The sequence below is a fragment of the Ranitomeya imitator genome, chromosome 6, assembly GCF_032444005.1.
Source record: "Ranitomeya imitator isolate aRanImi1 chromosome 6, aRanImi1.pri, whole genome shotgun sequence".
In the NCBI taxonomy this organism is placed as follows: domain Eukaryota; kingdom Metazoa; phylum Chordata; class Amphibia; order Anura; family Dendrobatidae; genus Ranitomeya; species Ranitomeya imitator.
In genome coordinates, this window is record NC_091287.1 from 250,107,730 (window position 1) to 250,127,200 (window position 19,471).

Here is a 19,471-nt window from a genome sequence, read left to right on the forward strand (position 1 = left end):
GCTGGTGGTTAACCAGCTTCTACAGAACCTCTTTATCAGGTCTTCAGAAGGGGGGTTTTGGGATCAGCCCTCACAGAACACTCTGCCAGTGGAGCAGCAGATAAAAGTGGCATTCTCACTTCAGGATCCATTTTTCTATTGATGCCCATTCCTCAGATTAGGCCAATAATAGGGTCCAGTTGTATTCTGCATTGAACCAGCTGTTTATCAGCAACTTTCAGCACCAACGACAATGAGAAGTGACTGGAAGTTGCAGCCATAGCTCTCCATGATATCAGTGAGATCCAGGGAAGATGTGACAGTGTCTGGTAAAGAGCTGATCCACCGTGACATGCCTTATGCACTGCTCTGTGCAGAGAAATGCAAGTTCTCGACGGGACTCGGTTGTGTGCATCTGGTCTTTCAGTAACAAATGGCCCTTTGGTGAAAAAAATTGCAGAATGCATTATTATAAATGATGGGATGCATACGTATGCATTTTTAAAGCATTTTTATCGTGTTTTTATTGTGAAAAAACGCGAACCATCCTGAAAGTGTGCACATAGCCTAAATGATGGGATGCATATGTATGTGTTTTTTAAGCGTTTTTCTCGCGTTTTTTGCGCGGAATTTTTGTGTTTCTTCCCGGAGGTTCCCAATGCAATAATGTAGTGGGAAATCCACAAAAAAGCTGCAAAATTAATCAACATGCTGCGTTTTTTACCACAATGCGTTCTTTTCACGGAAAAAACGTGACATATGTACAAAAATTGAAGAATGCATTATAAATGATGGGATGCATATGTATGCATTTTTAAAGCATTTTTATAGCGAAAAAACATGAAAAAACTTGAAAAATCCTGAATGTGCGCACACAGACTTAGAAAAGTTTTGAAAAATGTCTTGTTAAAATTGCGGGCAAAATGCCATGACACTATAATGCAATCAGTTGTGAGGTTTACAGATGGAAACAGTTGATTAAACATGTCACAAAAGTGCAGCATTCTGTACAGTACTTTTGTGGCATGTGGATTGATGACGGATGGGAATTCATGAACCACAAGGAAAAACTGGCGAAACATCCAAACACAAAATTCTGGGGGCAAAACAGGGTACAAACATCCGGGGGCGAACTGCTGGGGGCGAAACATTGATGACAGATGGGAATTCATGAACCATAAGGGTACAAACATCCTGGGGCGAATTGCCGAGGGCAAAACATTGATGACGGATGGGAATTCATAAACCACAAGGGTACAAATATCCGGCATCGAACTGCTGGAGGCGAAACATTGATGATGGAGGGAAATCATGAACCACAAGTGTACAAATATCCGGGGGCAAACTGCCGGGGGTGAAACATTGATGACGGACAGGATTGCCTTGTGCAGGCTTGTACTACAGAGGACATAGAATGAACTTCAATCCAATATTGTGGCCAGCATGCAGCCAGCGGGTAAGGAAAGGGTGAATCAAATACCTGAAAACTCCGCCCATATGACCGAAAACCAGTCCGGCCAAATTCAGGTGACAGGTTCAATTTAATACACAGTGAGTGGTGGCTGTAAGCACGGGGTGTGTTCACAGCCACCACTCAAAGTATACTGAGCAGTATCTGAAGCTGTTCCTGCAGGCCTCTAGGACTCTGTAAGACAGCCTAGCACATTTAGAATGCTATTAACCTTCAGACTAACCCTATACATGCAGATTAATCGAGTTTAAAAACATGTCAGGAACATTTTAAACTTTATCTTAGGGCAAATAATTTACAAAATCTAGCTACTTTGAGTGGAAATAAGACTTTACTATTATTCTTCATATATTATGAGGAATTCTGAGGCATCATTTTCATCTAATTTCTAGTTATTGTAGAAGGACAGCTTAGGAAAAGTAGGATTAAAACACTTCCCTGGTAAAATTATAGGTGTATCTATGGAAAAAAAATAAAGCTTTTCAGGACACGAATGTACTTATTATCTTAACATTATTTTTAATATTAACCCCTTTCTGACCTCGGACGGGATAGTTCGTCCGAGGTCAGATCCCCTGCTTTGATGCAGGGCTCCGCGGTGAGCTCGCATCAAAGCCGGGACATGTCAGCTGTTTTGAACAGCTGACATGTGCCCGTAATAGGCGCGGGCAGAATCGCGATCTGCCCGCACCTATTAACTAGTTAAATGCCGCTGTCAAACGCAGACAGCGGCATTTAACTACCGCTTCCGGCCGGGCGGACGGAAATGATCGCATCGCCGACCCCCGTCACATGATCGGAGGTCGGCGATGCTTCAGAATAGTAACCATAGAGGTCCTTGAGACCTCTATGGTTACTGATCCCCGGCAGCTGTGAGCGCCACCCTGTGGTCGGCGCTCACAGCACACCTGCAATTCTGCTACATAGCAGCGATCTGATGATCGCTGCTATGTAGCAGAGCCGATCGTGCTATGCCTGCTTCTAGCCTCCCATGGAAGCTATTGAAGCATGGCAAAAGTTAAAAAAAAAGTAAAATAAATGTGAAAAAAATTAAAAAAAATAAAAGTTTAAATCACCCTCCTTTCTCCCTAATCAAAATAAATGAATTAAAAAAAAATCAAATCTACACATATTTGGTATAGCCGCGCTCAGAATTGCCCGATCTATCAATTAAAAAAAAGCATTAACCTGATCACTAAACGGCGTAGCGAGAAAAAAATGCGAAACGCCAGAATTACATTTTTTTGGTCACCGCGACATTGCATTTAAATGCAATAACGGGCGATGAAAAGAACATATCTGCACCAAAATGCTATCATTAAAAACGTCATCTCAGCACTCAAAAAATAAGCCCTCAACCGACCCCAGATCATGAAAAATGGAGACGCTATGAGTATCGGAAAATGGCGCATTTTTTTTTTTTGTTAGCAAAGTTTGGAATTTTTTTTCACCACTTAGGTAAAAAATAACCTAGTCATGTTAAGTGTCTATGAACTCGTACTGACCTGGAGAATCATAATGTCAAGTCAGTTTTAGCATTTAGTGAACCTAGCAAAAAAGCCAAACAAAAAACAAGTGTGGGATTGCACTTTTTTGCAATTTCACCGCACTTGGAATTTTTTTCCCGTTTTCTACTACACGACATGCTAAAACCAATGATGTTGTTTTTATTCAAATTAGCTGATGCAAAAATAAATACACTCCACACAAAAAAAACAACCACATCTAGTAATTTGTAAGAGCTGCATGATTTTAAAGGACAGCAAGTCTTCTAGGCATGGAATGAACAAGCTGGCGGCATATTGCAACATCTATTTTTTTCCATTCTCTAAGAATGACATCTTTTAAACACTGGACAGAAAGTGATGCTCAACTTGTCGCTTCAGAATTTGCAATTAGTCGGTTCAGATCAGGAGACATACTTTGCTGATAATCCACTTTCACCTTGCTCTTCTTCAGAAATTAAAGGATGTGTGTTTCGGATCATTGGCATGGCCGAAAAGTGCACATCTACTGAGGACATGAAGTGATGGTCTCATCTACTCTATTAATTTAGAGCAGAACATCTGTGAATTCATGAAACCATCAATGAAATATAGCCCCCTGACATCAGCAGCACTCATGCAGCCCAAAATAAAGACATTGCCACCACAATGTTTCATTGTAGGCACCATGCATTTAGAAAAATGAATTTACAGATGTTAATGTTAAGACAGAAAGCTGTTGGTATAGTCCTCATTAAAAAGGTCATGATACACAGAGGATGGTAATAATTATGTTTACACGTTTCGACATTGTACTATTTCAAAACAGTTACACGGTCAAAATGAGTAATCATGATACTTACCAGCCTTTCAGTATCATGCACTTTTTAATGAGGACAAAATAAAGATTGGCATTTTGTGATATCATTAGAATTCTTTCTTCACATTACCATTTAATCGCATGAGTTCTTGATTTCACTGCTGGATCTGTATTGGATGAGAAATGCAGGATCCATTTACTCCTTTGAAAATGTGAGTGAGTTTTCTCCCTTTTTTGAATTGCTTAAGTTACAGACTTGCTGCTATAAATATGGCAAAGAAGATGCTACCATCACTCTGTGCCCTTGGTAGATGCACATTTTTTCTAAATGCATGGTGCCTACAGTGAAAGATGGTGGTGTCCAAATGTGGAGCTGCATGAGTGCTTCTGGTGTGAGGGATCTACATTTCATTTATGGTATCATGAATTCACAGATATACTGCTCTAAATTGAAATAGAAGATGCTACCATCACTCCATGCACTTAGTAGACATGCAGTTTACCAACATGACAATAATCAAAGACACACATATGTTTCATTTCTCAAGAACTGGGTGAAAGAGGGTTCAGTGGCCAAGTAAATATTCTGATGTGAACCAAATTGAATACATATGGAAAGTTCCAAAGAGACAAGTTGAACATCACTCTACATCCAGGTTCTAAAAGTGGTCGTTCTTGAAGAATGTACTAAGATAGATATTGCAAAATGTCACCAAGTTGTTAATTCCAAGCTTAGAAGATTGATGATATCCTTAAAATGATGGAGGTCATACAAAATACTAGATGTGGATATATTTTATGTGGGGTGTACTCAGTTACTAATTAAAATCTTACTTTTCAAAGCGGGTGTACTCATTTATGCCGAGCACTGTATATATTCTGCTCAGTTTTGGTTAAAGGCTATCAAACTGATAGTACTTCATAGCACAGATGAATAATGATTGACCAAAACATGTAAAAACATTGGAATATTTTTCAATGGCTTAGTTAGTAACCTAACCTCAACCTGAATAAGTATGCACTTACTGAAAACAAAAGACTCACAAAATGAGCAGATGTCTACAGGAAAGGAAGGGCACAGCAACTCAAGTAAGGAAACTTGGTGATGTTAATGGACTAGGGACATTAGGCAGTTATAGAATGCAAGCTATCTGCATCAAAGTTAGAATGAATACTTCAATGAATAATTATACTATTTCATCCAATTACTTTTATGAAAATGGCAGTACATTGAAAGAAACAGCTATAATTTCTCAATCAGTGTCTTGGTCATTTGACATGGGCATAGTTAAGCATGATATGGGCATTGCTTGAGAAAGAAATGGTTATGCTTATTGGCATAAGGAGATCACTTCATAATACATGGTCATACAATGGACATTATTTTGCTAATTTATTTTGAGATATTCTAACATACAGTATATTATTACATCATCTGGGAAGAAATTTCAGCACTCTTTGATATTCAATTATTCCCTATTAAATCTTAATAGCTTTATATTCTGCAAATTTCAGGTCTTCAATTGAGTGAGGAAAGTGGTGGTTAAGAATCCGCGCTGCCAAAGGTCCAAAGTACGATCATAGATAAAGATGAAATATGGATGTGGCTTATTTGGTCAACACGTTTCAAGGTTTTTAATGCATTATATCCAATTGGTGGTCCTGCAGCCAGCCTTCACATGCTTTCTATAGGAGTTGTGACTATCACAACCTTACCAAGTAGAGGCACTTTTAATTCTTTATGCTCCTTTGTCACTATTTGCACTTCTTGCCTCTCCAGTTACTCTATTTTATTTCACCTCTTCGACACATTTGAACCATTACCCCAACACTTGTCTACACCTAGCCAGTCCCTGGATGCCTAGAGAACGAGCACATGTACAATGCATCCCAGTAGAGGTCGCTGATGGATGGGTCACATTACAAGACTCACCAACAATAGCCATTCTCAAGACAGGAGTTACTATGCTGATAGGGATGGAGACTTTGCTAATTAGAGTGTTGGTTACCAGAATGATAAAATAATGCAGAATTTCTAAGTATATTTAATATATTCCCAATATCATTACATATACAAATATTATACATAAATATGCCAACACCTTCCATAGTGAATACATCGGTGGGCTAAGGCAGCATATTAAAAAAACATGTAATGATGTCCTATAGTATCTGCAGAAAGAGATTATTCTACAAAGCACACAAAAAATGTGAGAAATAGATTTTTTTACCATTTTTGAAATAATTGGCCATTAATGAAGAGGATAAAAGATTATAAAAGAATAAATCCTTTAACGGCACCGTTGCTTACAAAGATGTTTTGCTGTTCATCAACATAAAATATATTTGGAGAACTACTATATCTTCCCTTAAACATTAACAAGTATAAACAATACAGAATTCTATCTTCATTCATATTTTAGTTGCTTTCCCTGGTGATAAAGCTACATGTAAGTACAGAATAGTAAATCCTTTTGTCATTCAAAGGAGCCTCTAATCCCACCAGATGTTGATCATAAGAGAGTCCAAATGAGAACTAGTCATGGCAGATGGTTTGCACACTCAGGCATTTTCATATGTGGATGTAACACTAGAAGGTTATTGTTATATGTTTTGTCTAGTGTTATTGTATTCATGCTATTCCAACTATTGATGAAGAAAATCTAGCTTCTCATGACCTTCGCAGATTTCTTTCCTTTTTGACATATCATTCAAGAAAGAACGTAATCAAAAGTTGAGCTAAAGTTGGAAAAGTGCTTTGTGATATCACACATGCGGGAATCTCACTTCTCCCAAACTAAAGAATTATACAAGGATCTATTATATGTGGCTTTACCACTATGGACTGTGCAGAATGGGTTAATGAGTCTCTTGGTAAGCCTTTTCTTCATTTTCTATGTAATTATCTTTTTTGATGATTACTTTCAGGTTATAGAATAGCAAACTTGGGATCATCCAAAGTACTGCAGTATATTAAAATTTTAACGTTAGATATCTCTTGTGATAGCAGCATTGTCCCCAAGACTGAGATTTCTGATATACTCCAATAATGATAAGAATGACATAGAGATGAAGCTCTGCTCCCCTCCTTTACACAATGTATTTTGTTATATTTTAACCCCTTTAGGCACCCTGCAGAGCATGTATATCACGGTCCTCGTATGGAGCGGGCTCAGGAGCTGTGCCCACTCCATGCACGATAAATGCTGGCTGTAATATGTAACCGCCATTTGTCTGTAACAGTAGCAATCGGTGCTAGTCCTGATAGCTACTGTTTAATTATTTAAATGCTCCTGTTAATCGGTAACAGCAGCAGATAAATAGAGTGATTGCGGGGGACTAAATGGTGACCAGAAAATTGGGCATCTTGGCACTCCTTAAGTATGGGATGAGCTACAACGGAGATAGCGACTTATGCAATATATTACAACACTATGGTATTGCAGCATTTAATATAATCGATCAAATGATTACAGGTTAAAGTCCCCTAGAAAGGCAAAAAAAAAGGAGAAAATAGAAAAAAAGATTTTAAAAATACTTTATCCCCTTCCTGACATGTACCCTACATATACTGCTTTGCAGGAGCTGCATTCACGCAAACCATAGTAGAGGTACGGCGCACCAATCGCGTGGCCTTATGCTGAGTGCCGAGGTGATCGAGTGTAAGTGTGAGCTCTGTGTGAGAGCTGAAACCTCGCAACAATGCCCCTGATCGGTGTTAGCACCGATCACGGGTGTTTAACCCCTCTGACGCCGCTGTCACTATTGACTCCCTGAGTGCTCTCATCAGAACATTTTGATGTGATCACGTTGTTCTGATTGTCTTAATAGAGACCTCCGGCCCCAAGATGGCAGCGTGGTCCTTCAGGGTCCTGCAGGGAAGGTGGCTTGTGAGACATACCTCCTTCCCTGCCTGTCAGCTACTGATGTGATACTCTGCAGTGCAGAAGCATTGCAGAGTATCAGATCAGCAATCTGATACTATACAGTGATGTCCTAGGATGGGACAATGTAAAAAAGTTTAAAAAAATTTAAATAACAACATTTAAAAAAAAATTTTTTTAAATTCCCAAATAACAAAAAATTTTTTTTTTCCAATAAATACATTTATTTCTGTAAACCAAAAAACAATATAAGTATAAGTGCACATATTTGGTATCACTGCATCCGTAATGACCCGCTGTATAACACTGTCCCACTAGTTAATATAAAAAAAGAATTAACCAGATCGATAAACAACATAACGAGAAAAATACTAAAACCGGCAGAATTACAATCTTTTGGTCACCGCCGCTTCATTGCAATAAAATGCAATAACAGGTGATCAAAATAATATATTGTATCTACATCAAAATGGTATCAATGAAAACATCAGCTTGGCACACAAAAAGTAAGCCCTCACCCAGCCCCAGATCACGAAAAATGGAGACGCTACAGGTCTCGAAAATGGCGCCATTTTTTGTTGTTAACAAACTTTGGATTTTTTTCACCATTTAGGGTATGTGCAGACATTCAGTATTAGGCTACTTTCACACTAGCGTCGGAATCTCCCCGTCGCAATGCGTCGGGCAGAGATTCCGACGCTAGCGTTTAACGCACTGCACAACGGAGGCAGCGGATGCATTTCTCCAGCGCATCCGCTGCCCCATTGTGAGGTGCGGGGAGGTGGGGGCGGAGTTCCGGCCGCGCATGCGCGGTCGGAAAAAGCGGTCCGTCAGGAGCAAAAAACATTACATGTAGCGTTTTTTGCTCCCGACGGTCCGCCAAAGCACGACGCATCCGTCGCACGACGGATGCGACATGTGGCAATCCGTCGCAATGCGTCGTCAATAGAAGTCTATGGGGAAAAAACGCATCCTGCAAGCACTTTTGCAGGATGCGTTTTTTCTGCAAAACGACGCATTGTGACGGATTGCAGTTAACGCTAGTGTGAAAGTAGCCTTAGGCAGCACTTTGGATGCAGCACATGTCTGCTACTGGGAGCTGTACCATCTTTTCTGCGTCACCATTGGCCCCAGTGGACCTAAACCGCAGCGCCAGCCATCCCTTGCCGAACACCACGGGTGGTGTCATGAATCAATCCCATATAACTTTTTCCCTTGCAGAATTTTTATTACATGCCCAGGGCCACAGAGTCGAGTCACGGCCCCGTGACTTCCCTAAAGAACTGTCCGGCCCGGTTCCGAGTACCTCACGGCCCTGGTGGGTGTCGCATGAGTCTCTATAGATTAGGTACATTTTTACTTCAAGAAAGGTTACATGGATGATTACAATTATTTTTTGTTGCATATTCAATTAAAAAATATATTTATATATACTAACAACATGATATGAGTTAGAGAAGTAGCAAAAAAGTAGAAATTAGATCAGTGCGGTTATAAAGTCAATGTAGCAAGGATGTTCACCAAGCCTCTTAAGGTACACGTGAAACCACATTTACTTCACTAAGATTACACAGATAAATGTTTCAGAAGCTGTGGTTAAAGTCAACATGAGTTGATTGTGTCCATTAGCAGTAAAAAAGGAATAGTGAAGTGATACACTCCGTACTAGAATGTCAACAAATCCAGGATGTACATCACACACGGTCAACATGACAGACGCCTCATATACCAATATCGTAAAACTATTAGTAGAAGCACTTTACTGGTAATCTATGGTTAAACTGGTCATCATTACGTACTCCATCAAGACATTATTACTAAGAGTAAATTATATATTATATTATGGCTTTCACAGTAGATAATACGCTCATGATTATATAGCTACACAATGCTTTCACTTACCTCTGAAAATCGTTGTATGTCTTGAGTTAATGTTCCCACTCGTTGCCATTTGAAGTGTTTGAGAAATTTTACTATGGCTGGATTGACAGCATTATCTGAAGGAACAGTCCGGAAAAAGTAGGGATATTTTTTTTTATCTGCCAGAACTGGAGTTGTTGCAGCAAAAGACAACTGAAAGAAAAGGAAAAAAATAAAAATAGTTAAAAACATTATATATGTATGCCGTTTCTTCATTACACTGGGAATATTATTTTCATTTGCAGGTTGAAACCAAGTTATGAACTGAAGCAGAAACAGTAGTGTATTAGGCTTCAAACTGAGGGGGAACAACAACATTCTGCTACAAAGGTGACATGGAAGATAGTTTCATGTTACTGGTCACACGCCATGGCAAGATTGAGTAAAGCAATAAGACACAATAAGTAATAAGCAATAAGACACAAAATATTTGAAAGCAGACTTAGTTTAAAGATGTGCCGTTCAAGCTGTTTGGAAGAAGCATGAATAAATGGGCATTATTGCACACTAAAGATGCAATTGTCCGCCAAAGAAACTTAGTACAGCAGTTAAAAGACACACATGATTACTTTCTTTTGAAATAGGAAGATGTCCAGAAGTGCAATCAGCTCAGATATGGAAGAAATCAGTTGGTCCTAGTTACACCCATTTACTGTTCTGAAAAGTATGTCTAAGTGGTCTTCATGGAAGAACTGTGCCCAAACATCTACACATGGAATGAAAGCAAAGTGACTCAATTATGCATGACTACATAGAAACTAGCATACAGAAAAGTGGTAGAAGGTACGCTAGACTGATGAGTCAGAATTCAAAATAGTTGGTCATAACAGGAGGCAGTTTGATGGACAAAATGTTGAATAGCAGTACAATAATGAGAGTCTGCAGGCAACCTTAAAACATGACGGAGGTTCCTTGCAAGCTTGGGCCTGCATTTCCATAAACAGAGTCTGTCAAGATTAGCCCCTTAATAACCAATGATGGGTATAACACATCATGAGCAGGAGTCAGTTGACATGTTACACCCATCATGTCTTTAAGCTGTCACTCTCTTTCACCATGAAATCACAGGGAGACAATGGTTGTCATGGCACCTGGAGGTAAAACAATAACCTCCTGTTGTGCCAGGCATGATGACCAGTTAGAGCCAGCCATAGGCAGGTTGTAAAAGATGATCTGCCTATGTAATATCACAGGTCTCATGCATTGCAGTGATGGTGCATTGCAATGTATGAGACCAGTGATTAGACTAGTAAAAGTTAATGTTCCATAGAATGACTAAGTAAAAAAATTAAAACATTTAAAAAGATTAAAAAAACAAACAAAAAAAAGAACAAATTATATTACACCAACTAGCTGAAGAGCCCGGCGTTGCCTGGGCATAGTAAATATCTGTGGTTAGTTATAGCACCTCACTTCTCTTATTTTCCCATCACGCCTCTCATTTTCCCAATCACATCTTTAATTTTCCCCCTCACATCTCTCATTTTCTCCCTCACACCTCTCATTTTCTCCCTCACTCCTCTCATTCCCCCCTAACACGTCATTTCGACCTCACATCTGTCATTTTCCGATCACTACACTATTTTCCCTCACTCCTCTCATTTTGCACTCACACCTTTTCATTTTCACCTCACACCTCTCATTTTCACCTCAGTATATACATGTTTGTCATCTCCCTTATATATAGTATACACCTGTATGTCATCTCCTGTATATAGTATATACCTGTATGTCATCTCCCCTGTATATAGTATATACCTGCTGTGTGTCATCTCCCCTGTATATAGTATATACCTGTATGTCATCTCCTCTTATATATAGTATATACCTGTACGTCATCTCCTCCTATATATAGTATATACCTGTATGTCATCTCCTTCTATATATAGTATATACCTGTATGTCATCTCCTCCTGTATATAGTATATACCTGTGTGTCATCTCCCCTGCATATAGTATATATCTGTGTGTCATCTCCTCCTGTATATAGTATATACCTGTATGTCATCTTCTATATATAGCATATACCTGTATGTCATCTCCTCCTGTATATAGTATATACCTGTAGGTAATCTGCTCCTGTATATAGTATATACCTGTGTGTCATCTCCTCCTGTATATAGTATATACCTGTGTGTCATCTCTCCTGTATATAGTATATATCTGTGTGTCATCTCCCCTGTATATAGTATATACCTGTGTGATCTCCTGTATTAGACCTCGTTAACACGTTATTTGCTTAGTATTTTTACCTCAGTATTTGTAAGATAAATTGGCAGCCTGATAAATCCCCAGCCAACAGGAAGCCCTCCCCCTGGCAGTATATATTAGCTCACACATACACATAATAGACAGGTCATGTGACTGACAGCTGCCGTATTTCCTATATGGTACATTTGTTGCTCTTGTAGTTTGTCTGCTTATTAATCAGATTTTTATTTTTGAAGGCTAATACCAGACTTGTGTGTGTTTTAGGGCGAGTTTCATGTGTCAAGTTGTGTGTGTTGAGTTGTGTGTGGCGACATGCATGTAGCGACTTTTGTGAGCTGAGTTTTGTGTGGCAACATGCGTGTAGCAACTTTTTGTGTGTCGAGTTGCATGTGACAGGTTAGTGTAGCAAGTTGTGTGCAGCAAGTTTTGCGCATGGCGAGTTTTGCGCGTGGTGAGTTTTATATCTGGTGCCTTTTGAGTATGTGCAAGTTTTGTGTGAGGCAACTTTTGCATGTGTTGCAAATTTTGTGCATGTGGCAATTTTTCCGCGTGTGCAAGTTTTGCGTGTGGTGAGTTTTCCATGAGGTGAGTTTTGCACTTGTGGCGAGTTTTGCGTGAGCCTAGTTTTTGCATGTGGCGAGTTTTGCGCGTGGCGAGTTTTGAGCGGCGACTTTTGTGTTTCGACTTTTATGTGGCGAGGTTGGTGTATGTGTGGTGAAATGTGTGCTGAGGGTGGTCTATGTGTTCAAGCACGTGGTAGTGTGTGGCGCATTTTGTGTGTGTGTTCATATCCCCGTGTGTGGTGAGTATCCCATGTCGGGGCCCCACCTTAGCAACTGATCGGTATATACTCTTTTGCGCCATCGCTCTCATTCTTTAAGTCCCCCTTGTTCACATCTGGCAGCTGTCAATTTGCCTCCAACACTTTTCCTTTCACTTTTCCCCATTATGTAGATAGGGGAAAAATAGTTTGGTGAATTGAAAAGCGCGGGGTTAAAATTTCACCTCACAACATAGCCTATGACGCTCTCAGGGTCCAGACGTGTGACTGTGCAAAATTTTGTTTCTGTAGCTGCGACGCCTCAAACACTTTTCCTTTCACTTTTTTCCCCATTATGTAGATAGGGGCAAAATTGTTTGGTGAATTGGAAAGCGCGGGGTTAAAATTTCACCTCACAACGTAGCCTATGACGATCTCAGGGTCCAGACGTGTGACTGTGCAAAAATTTTTTTCTGTAGCTGCGACGCCTCAAACACTTTTCCTTTCACTTTTTTCCCCATTATGTAGATAGGGGCAAAATTGTTTGGTGAATTGGAACACGCGGGGTTAAAATTTCGCATCACAACATAGCCTATGACGCTCTCGGGATCCAGATGTGTGACTGTGCAAAATTTTGTGGCCGTAGCTGCGACGGTGCAGATGCCAATCCCGGACATACACACATACACACATACACACACACACACACACACACACACACATTCAGCTTTATATAGTAGATAAATACTCATATTTATGTAAAAACAAAAATAAGCAAAAAGTACACATATTTGGTATCACCACATCAAGAATGACTCGATCTATAAAATTGTCACATTAGTTAATACCTACAGGGAACGCCATATAAAAAAAGGGGCAAAAAACTATGGTTCTTGATCATAGTGCTAGAAAAAAAGTGAAATGAAACACAATCAAAAATGAATATAAATACAAACGGTATAGCTGAAAATGTCAACTTGTCCATCAAAAAATAAAGTGCCATATAGCTCCATCAGTGGAAAAATAAAAAAGTTATAGCTCTTAGAGTATAGCTATGCAAAAACAATATTTTTTCTCTAACATTGTTTTTATTGTGAAATAAATAAATCTGAGTTGCTTGTTTTTGTTCATTCTGCCTCACAAAAATCAGAATAGAAAGCGATCAAACAAGTTATGCACCCAACGATACACCCAACGATATCAATAAAAATGTCAACTCATCCCCTAAAAAGTCCTCAGAAATATAGAAAAGATTTAGCTCTCAAAACATAGTGATGCAAAAACTTGTTTTAGTAAAAAAAAAAAGATATGTTAGTGTGTAATAGCAGCCAAACTTAAAAAAATGAAATAAATCTTATATTGATGTAATTGCACTGACTCAAAGAATAAAGTCAAAAGAAGGTAAGAACAACGTCCAATCCAGGTGAAGAAGTTGAAAAAAAAAGCTTTATTCTGCCATGATGCGATACAATTAGTGATGAGCGAATATACTCGTTACTCGAGATTTCTCGAGCATGCTCGGGGGTCCTCCGAGTATTTTTTAGTGCTCGGAGATTTAGTTTTTCTTGCCACAGCTGAATGATTTACATCTGATAGCCAGCATAAGTACATGTGGGGATTCCCTAGCAACCAGGCAACCCCCACATGTACTTAAGCTGGCTATCAGATGTAAATCATTCAGCTGCAGCAAGAAAAACTAAATCTCCGAGCACTAAAAAATACTCGGAGGACCCCCGAGCATGCTCGAGAAATCTCGAGTAGCGAGTATATTCGCTCATCACTTGGTACAATGTTTCGACCAGCAGTAGATCTTTGTATCGCATCGTGGCGGAATCAAGTTTTTTTCAACTTCTCTCCTGGATTGGATGCTGTTCTTACTTTCTTTTGATTGCTGTTATTTTCCAAGTGGGTTCCTTGGATCAAGAGCAAGCATCCTAACTTAGTGAGTGCTGTCAGCCTTCTTTTTATGTGTTTGAACCGCAGAATAAAGTAATCTACCCACAAGTACCGCACAGTGAATTGCATAAAAATAAAGAAACATTTATCCTGCACTCTACGCTGAGCACTTACACCAGAGTTTCCGTGTAAATGTCTAAAATAAGTGAGTCCGACAGAACATCTGGTGGAAGATTCGCTATATTTCCCCTTGTGAAAATGTAAAATCTGGAGCTAAAACAAAGTTATGGTTGTAAAAATTAAATTTTTTTCTTCACCGCCTAATGACATTATATTTTGTGAAAAACATGTGGTGTCAATATGCTCACTGCACCCCTAGATGATTTCATTAAGAGGTGTAGTTTGAAAAATAGGTTCACTTATGAGAGTACTGCTTTCCTGATACCTTAGAGACTCTGCCAGTGTGCATGAGACCTACAAACTACTCCAGGCAAATCTGCACTCCGATAGGGTGCTCCTTATCTTCTGAGTTTTTCACTGTGCCTGAAAAATTGTTTTTGACGACAGATGGGGCATTGCTGTATTCTTGAGACACTGCATAACACATTTTGTGGTCCATTTTCTTCTATTATCCCTTTTAAAAATTAAAAACAACATTTAGTGAAAAAAATGCTACTTTTTATTTTCATCTTACCAGCCTGAGAATACCAGCCCCCAGCTGTCGGCTTTAGCAAGGCTGGCTGTAAAAAATGTGGAGGACCCCATGCTGTTTTTCAAAATTATTTATGTAAATAATTATAAAACACGGTGTGGGGACCCTTCTATTCATGATAACTAGCCTTCCTGAAGCTGACAACTGAGGGTTGCAGCATCCAGTTGTGAGTTTTGCCTGGCTGATTAACAAAAACAGAGCAGAAAAAATGAAAGCAGCTCACCTGTTAGGCATGCGTTGTGGGGAAGCACGGATATTGTGTAGTCATCACCTGAAACAATGGAACAGGAAAACCCAGGTCGAGTTTTTTTTATTATTATTTATTTACAGCGCAGGAGCTGCTGATGAAAACTCACATCCCTTGCTCCTGCTCTTGCTGTTATTAGAGTCAACAGGTGTTGGATGATGGGACCAGTTGTCCCATCAGCTGACACCAGTGTCCAGAGGTAAACTTTATACCTCCGATCACAGCTGAGCGCTTACGATGTCTTTTGACAGCGTAGGAACCGCGTCTCTCTGACCGGCGGGATTTCACTGCCAATCTGAATGAGTGTTTGCTGCACTGTCATGCACATGGCAGTATGGTAAACACTGGATACTCGGACCCCCCATTCACGTGAATGGGGCCTGGGTTCAGGTTCTCATCTGGGTACTGTTCTGGTACAAGAACCTGAACTTTTTGTAACTGCTCGGCCAAACCTGGTGGACCCGAACATCAAGGTGTCCACCCATTTTTTTAGAGGAGTTCTTGAAGATGTTTAATTTCTAAAATGGGGTCACTTGTTGGGGTTTCTGTTGTTCTGAAAACTTGGCATCTCTCCAAATGTGACATGGCATCCAAAATCTATTCCAGACACTTTTGCACTACAAAAATCAAATAGCGCTCCTTCCCTTTCAAGCCCTGCCATTTGCACAAGAATATTTGACCACATATGAGGTACTCCTGTACTCTGGAGAAATTGAACAATAAATCATTGGGGCTAAAAAAGCATTTCTGGGAAAAAAGGTCATTTTTAATTTTCACAGTTCAATGTTTTAAAATACTGTGAAGGGGCATGGCCTGGACGCCCAGCATGCCAGTTGCATGAGCTGAGTGCTCCTTCCCTGAGACTCTGCAAAGCAACAATTTCAGCACATTTCCTGCATATTAATCGACTCATTCAGCTGCCCGAATCCTCACTGATCACCAGTAGGATGACGAGGGGTAAGAGAAATCTCAAAAACCAAAGCAAATTGGAGATTTTCTTCAACAGGGATATCAGTCAAGATGACCCCTCAGTAAGCCTGGTCTCCTGCTCGTCAGGAGAGTCTCCCTCTCGATCACCTCTGAGCCCAGCAAAGACCACCGCTGCAGTGACGGATGAGGCAGCACCCATCTCACTTTATCTTCGGGGTCCGGGTCCATCACAGGGATCTAGATTTTCCCCACTTGCAGAGGGTCACGAGGGAAATATAGTTCTAGCCAGCCGGCGGATGGATATGCAGCAAGTAGTGATGTGTCGTTCGCTAAAGATCCAACACATAGAGCTGGCTCCCTGCTCTGAATGATGGGAGCAGGCACACCAGTGAAAGCCACTAAAATCCCTGAATGGCTCTCACTGGGCGTAAAATCCCAGATTTCGTCAGGCGTAAACCCACCCACCTGAGCAAAACTCCACCCACTCATCAATTTAATTGGTTCCTAGAAAGCGGGCGGAGTTTATGCGGTAGGTGGGCGTGGTTTCGGGCGCCTGAACACACATTCAATGGGTATCCATTTAGGATCCAAAAAGAGCCGTTTTGTGAGCCGAAAGATTCGGCTCTTTTTGGTGAGTGGAGCCATGGGAGCCGGATCACCAAAAAGAGCCGGACTGCCCATCAGTAGCAGCAAGGCACACATCCCCTGCACTCCCAGCATAATGAGGGAGATGATGCAGAGAGAGGGGATTCTGGAGAGGACAACTGTAAATCTCTTGGGCTACTTGCAGTATTACAGCAACTTCCTACAACAGATCTCCCTGCTTCAGGAACATTAATTAAAGATATGCTGATGATTTTTAGCACCGCAATGCTAAAGGACTTTAATGTTGAAACCTGTTACATCTCACATTTAGGAGGTGGAGGAGAGAGTGTACCATGTGGAGAACAAAATGGGAGAATTTGCATCTTCTCATAACAACCTTATTGACTCCCACAATGCCATGGCAGAAGACATAAAAGCCATACATAATTAATTTGTGGACTTGGAGGATCGTAACCGCAGGAAAAATCTGAAATTATGGGGGGGGGGTACCAGAAACTATCACATCCTCTGAGCTAAGGGGTTATGTGCAAGATTTGATTCAAGCGTTGGTCCCCTCCTGCTCACCATATGAGCTAATTATTGATTGAGCGCACAGAATCTCTCACCTAAGCCACTTGCCAGAAACTGTTCCGAGGGATGTTGTTGCACACATTAATTGCTATCATATTAAAGAGGAACTTCTGTCTTATTCCAGAAATAAAGTATCTCTACCTTCACCTTTCCACCAAATCAAAATTTAGGCTGATATCTCCACAGAGACCTTCACTTCCGCAGACTAATGAATCCCATCACTGCAGCTCTCAGAGAATCTCAGGTGGCGTACCCCAAGAAATTGCTCATTAACAACAGAGGATCGTGGCATATTGTCTCTTCATATGAACGGGGAAGAGGATACGTGGCAGAAAGCCCTCCCAAAAAGAAACAGGCACTGAAGATATAATCAATATCTATTTTTTTATTATCTTTTACACAAGGGTGGCATCCTGACTGGTCGGTACAGACAATACAATACCCCCCCACACAGATTTTCTACTCCTGCGTTTTGTGGACTGAAGTGCAGTTCTCGGTTTGTTTCATGACTTTAGTTCTTATTCTATCAGTTTGCATTGTTTTTATTTTTTGTTTTTTTTTATCTTTTTGCATTCCTGTGGTTTACCCAGTCTGGCATTTTTCCGCTTTGCAGGGAATCATGACAGGTGTAATGGGCAACCCATTAGTCACACAAGCATCCATATGTTTATAATATGGTTATTACAATATGCTCACTTAATATTAGAGGCCTAAACAGTCCTCATAAAAGATTTTATATGTGGAAAGAGGCGGTTGCATCTAAATGTGAGGTGTTTTGCGCCCAGGAGACGCATTTATTGGAGAAAGACTCCCACAGACTATCTCATCAGCTCTTCCCCTATGTGGTCCAATCTAATTTCTCAAAAAAAAAGAGGGGTGATGTTAGCTATCAAGGGGTCTGTCACTTTCTCCTCAATTTATCTAGAACTTATTTTGCTTTAATTATTGTATTGTTAACGTTGTTACTTATGACTTTTGTGTTTGAAACTATTAAACTGTAAAGCGCTGCGAAATATGTTGGCGCTATATAAATAAAGATTATTATTATTATTAGAACTTGACCCTGCAGGCCGTTACCTCATACAAGTGGGCACCATAAATAATGTTTACATACCATAGTCGTGTTTTATGCTCCAAACCAAGTGCAGACTAGATTTATCAAAAAATTATTAACTAGAATCAATAAGGTTAAACAGGGTCACGTATTCCTATGTGGGGATTTTAATTGTGTTTCTGATAATTCTCTGGACCCTTCCGCCCCAACCTCCAGGGGGCTGCCTGTTCTCCCCCTTTTAAGCTTTCGGGAGGACCTATATGACATATGGAGGGTTCTTCATGCATCTGAGAAGGATTATACTTACTTTTCACAGGTACATCAGTCCTACTCCTACTCTCGGATAGACCTATTCTTGGTTAGCCGGTCTCTCCTTAATATAATCAACTCATGAGAAATAGGTTTAATAACTTGGTCGGACCATGCCCTATAAAGATGTCTATTTGGGAAGAAACTGAGTGCCCCCTGGAGGATGAATCTCTTTATTCTAATAACCCCCCATCTAGTGGCACAAACACAACTGGCTCTTAAAGAATACTTTGAGCTCAATGCGGACTCAGTCACTAATTACTTCCACATATGGAATGCTCATAAAGCATTAATCTGGGGCCACTTTATCAAAATAGGCCATATCCTTAAAAAGCAAAGAGAAAAACACTTAGCAGACCTCACGGGCGTCAATCAGTTCACTGGACTACATGAATAAAAGAGACGCATCCTCTGCCCTACGTGATCTTCGACTGCAATTGCGGGAATTACTCTAACACAACTATGAAAAAAATCTCATGATCACTAGAGCCCATTATTACTCCCAAAATAATAAAGGGGGTAAACTGCTAGCATCCAGAGTGAAAATTAAAACTTCTAAAACTGAGATCCCCTTTTTGAGGAACTTATCCCCCAATTCTAAGATATAAACTCCTTGGG

At 40.1% G+C, this 19,471-nt stretch overlaps 1 protein-coding gene across 1 annotated transcript in view; it reads right to left on the reverse strand.

The window, feature by feature from the left end:
• GABBR2 (gamma-aminobutyric acid type B receptor subunit 2) overlaps positions 1-19,471 on the reverse strand; it is a 1,074,198-nt gene that overhangs the window by 610,474 nt on the left and 444,253 nt on the right. The window contains exon 3 of the mRNA XM_069730579.1: positions 9,541-9,711. Coding sequence (XP_069586680.1) covers positions 9,541-9,711 — 171 coding nt within the window. The remainder of the gene's footprint in view (positions 1-9,540; positions 9,712-19,471) is intronic.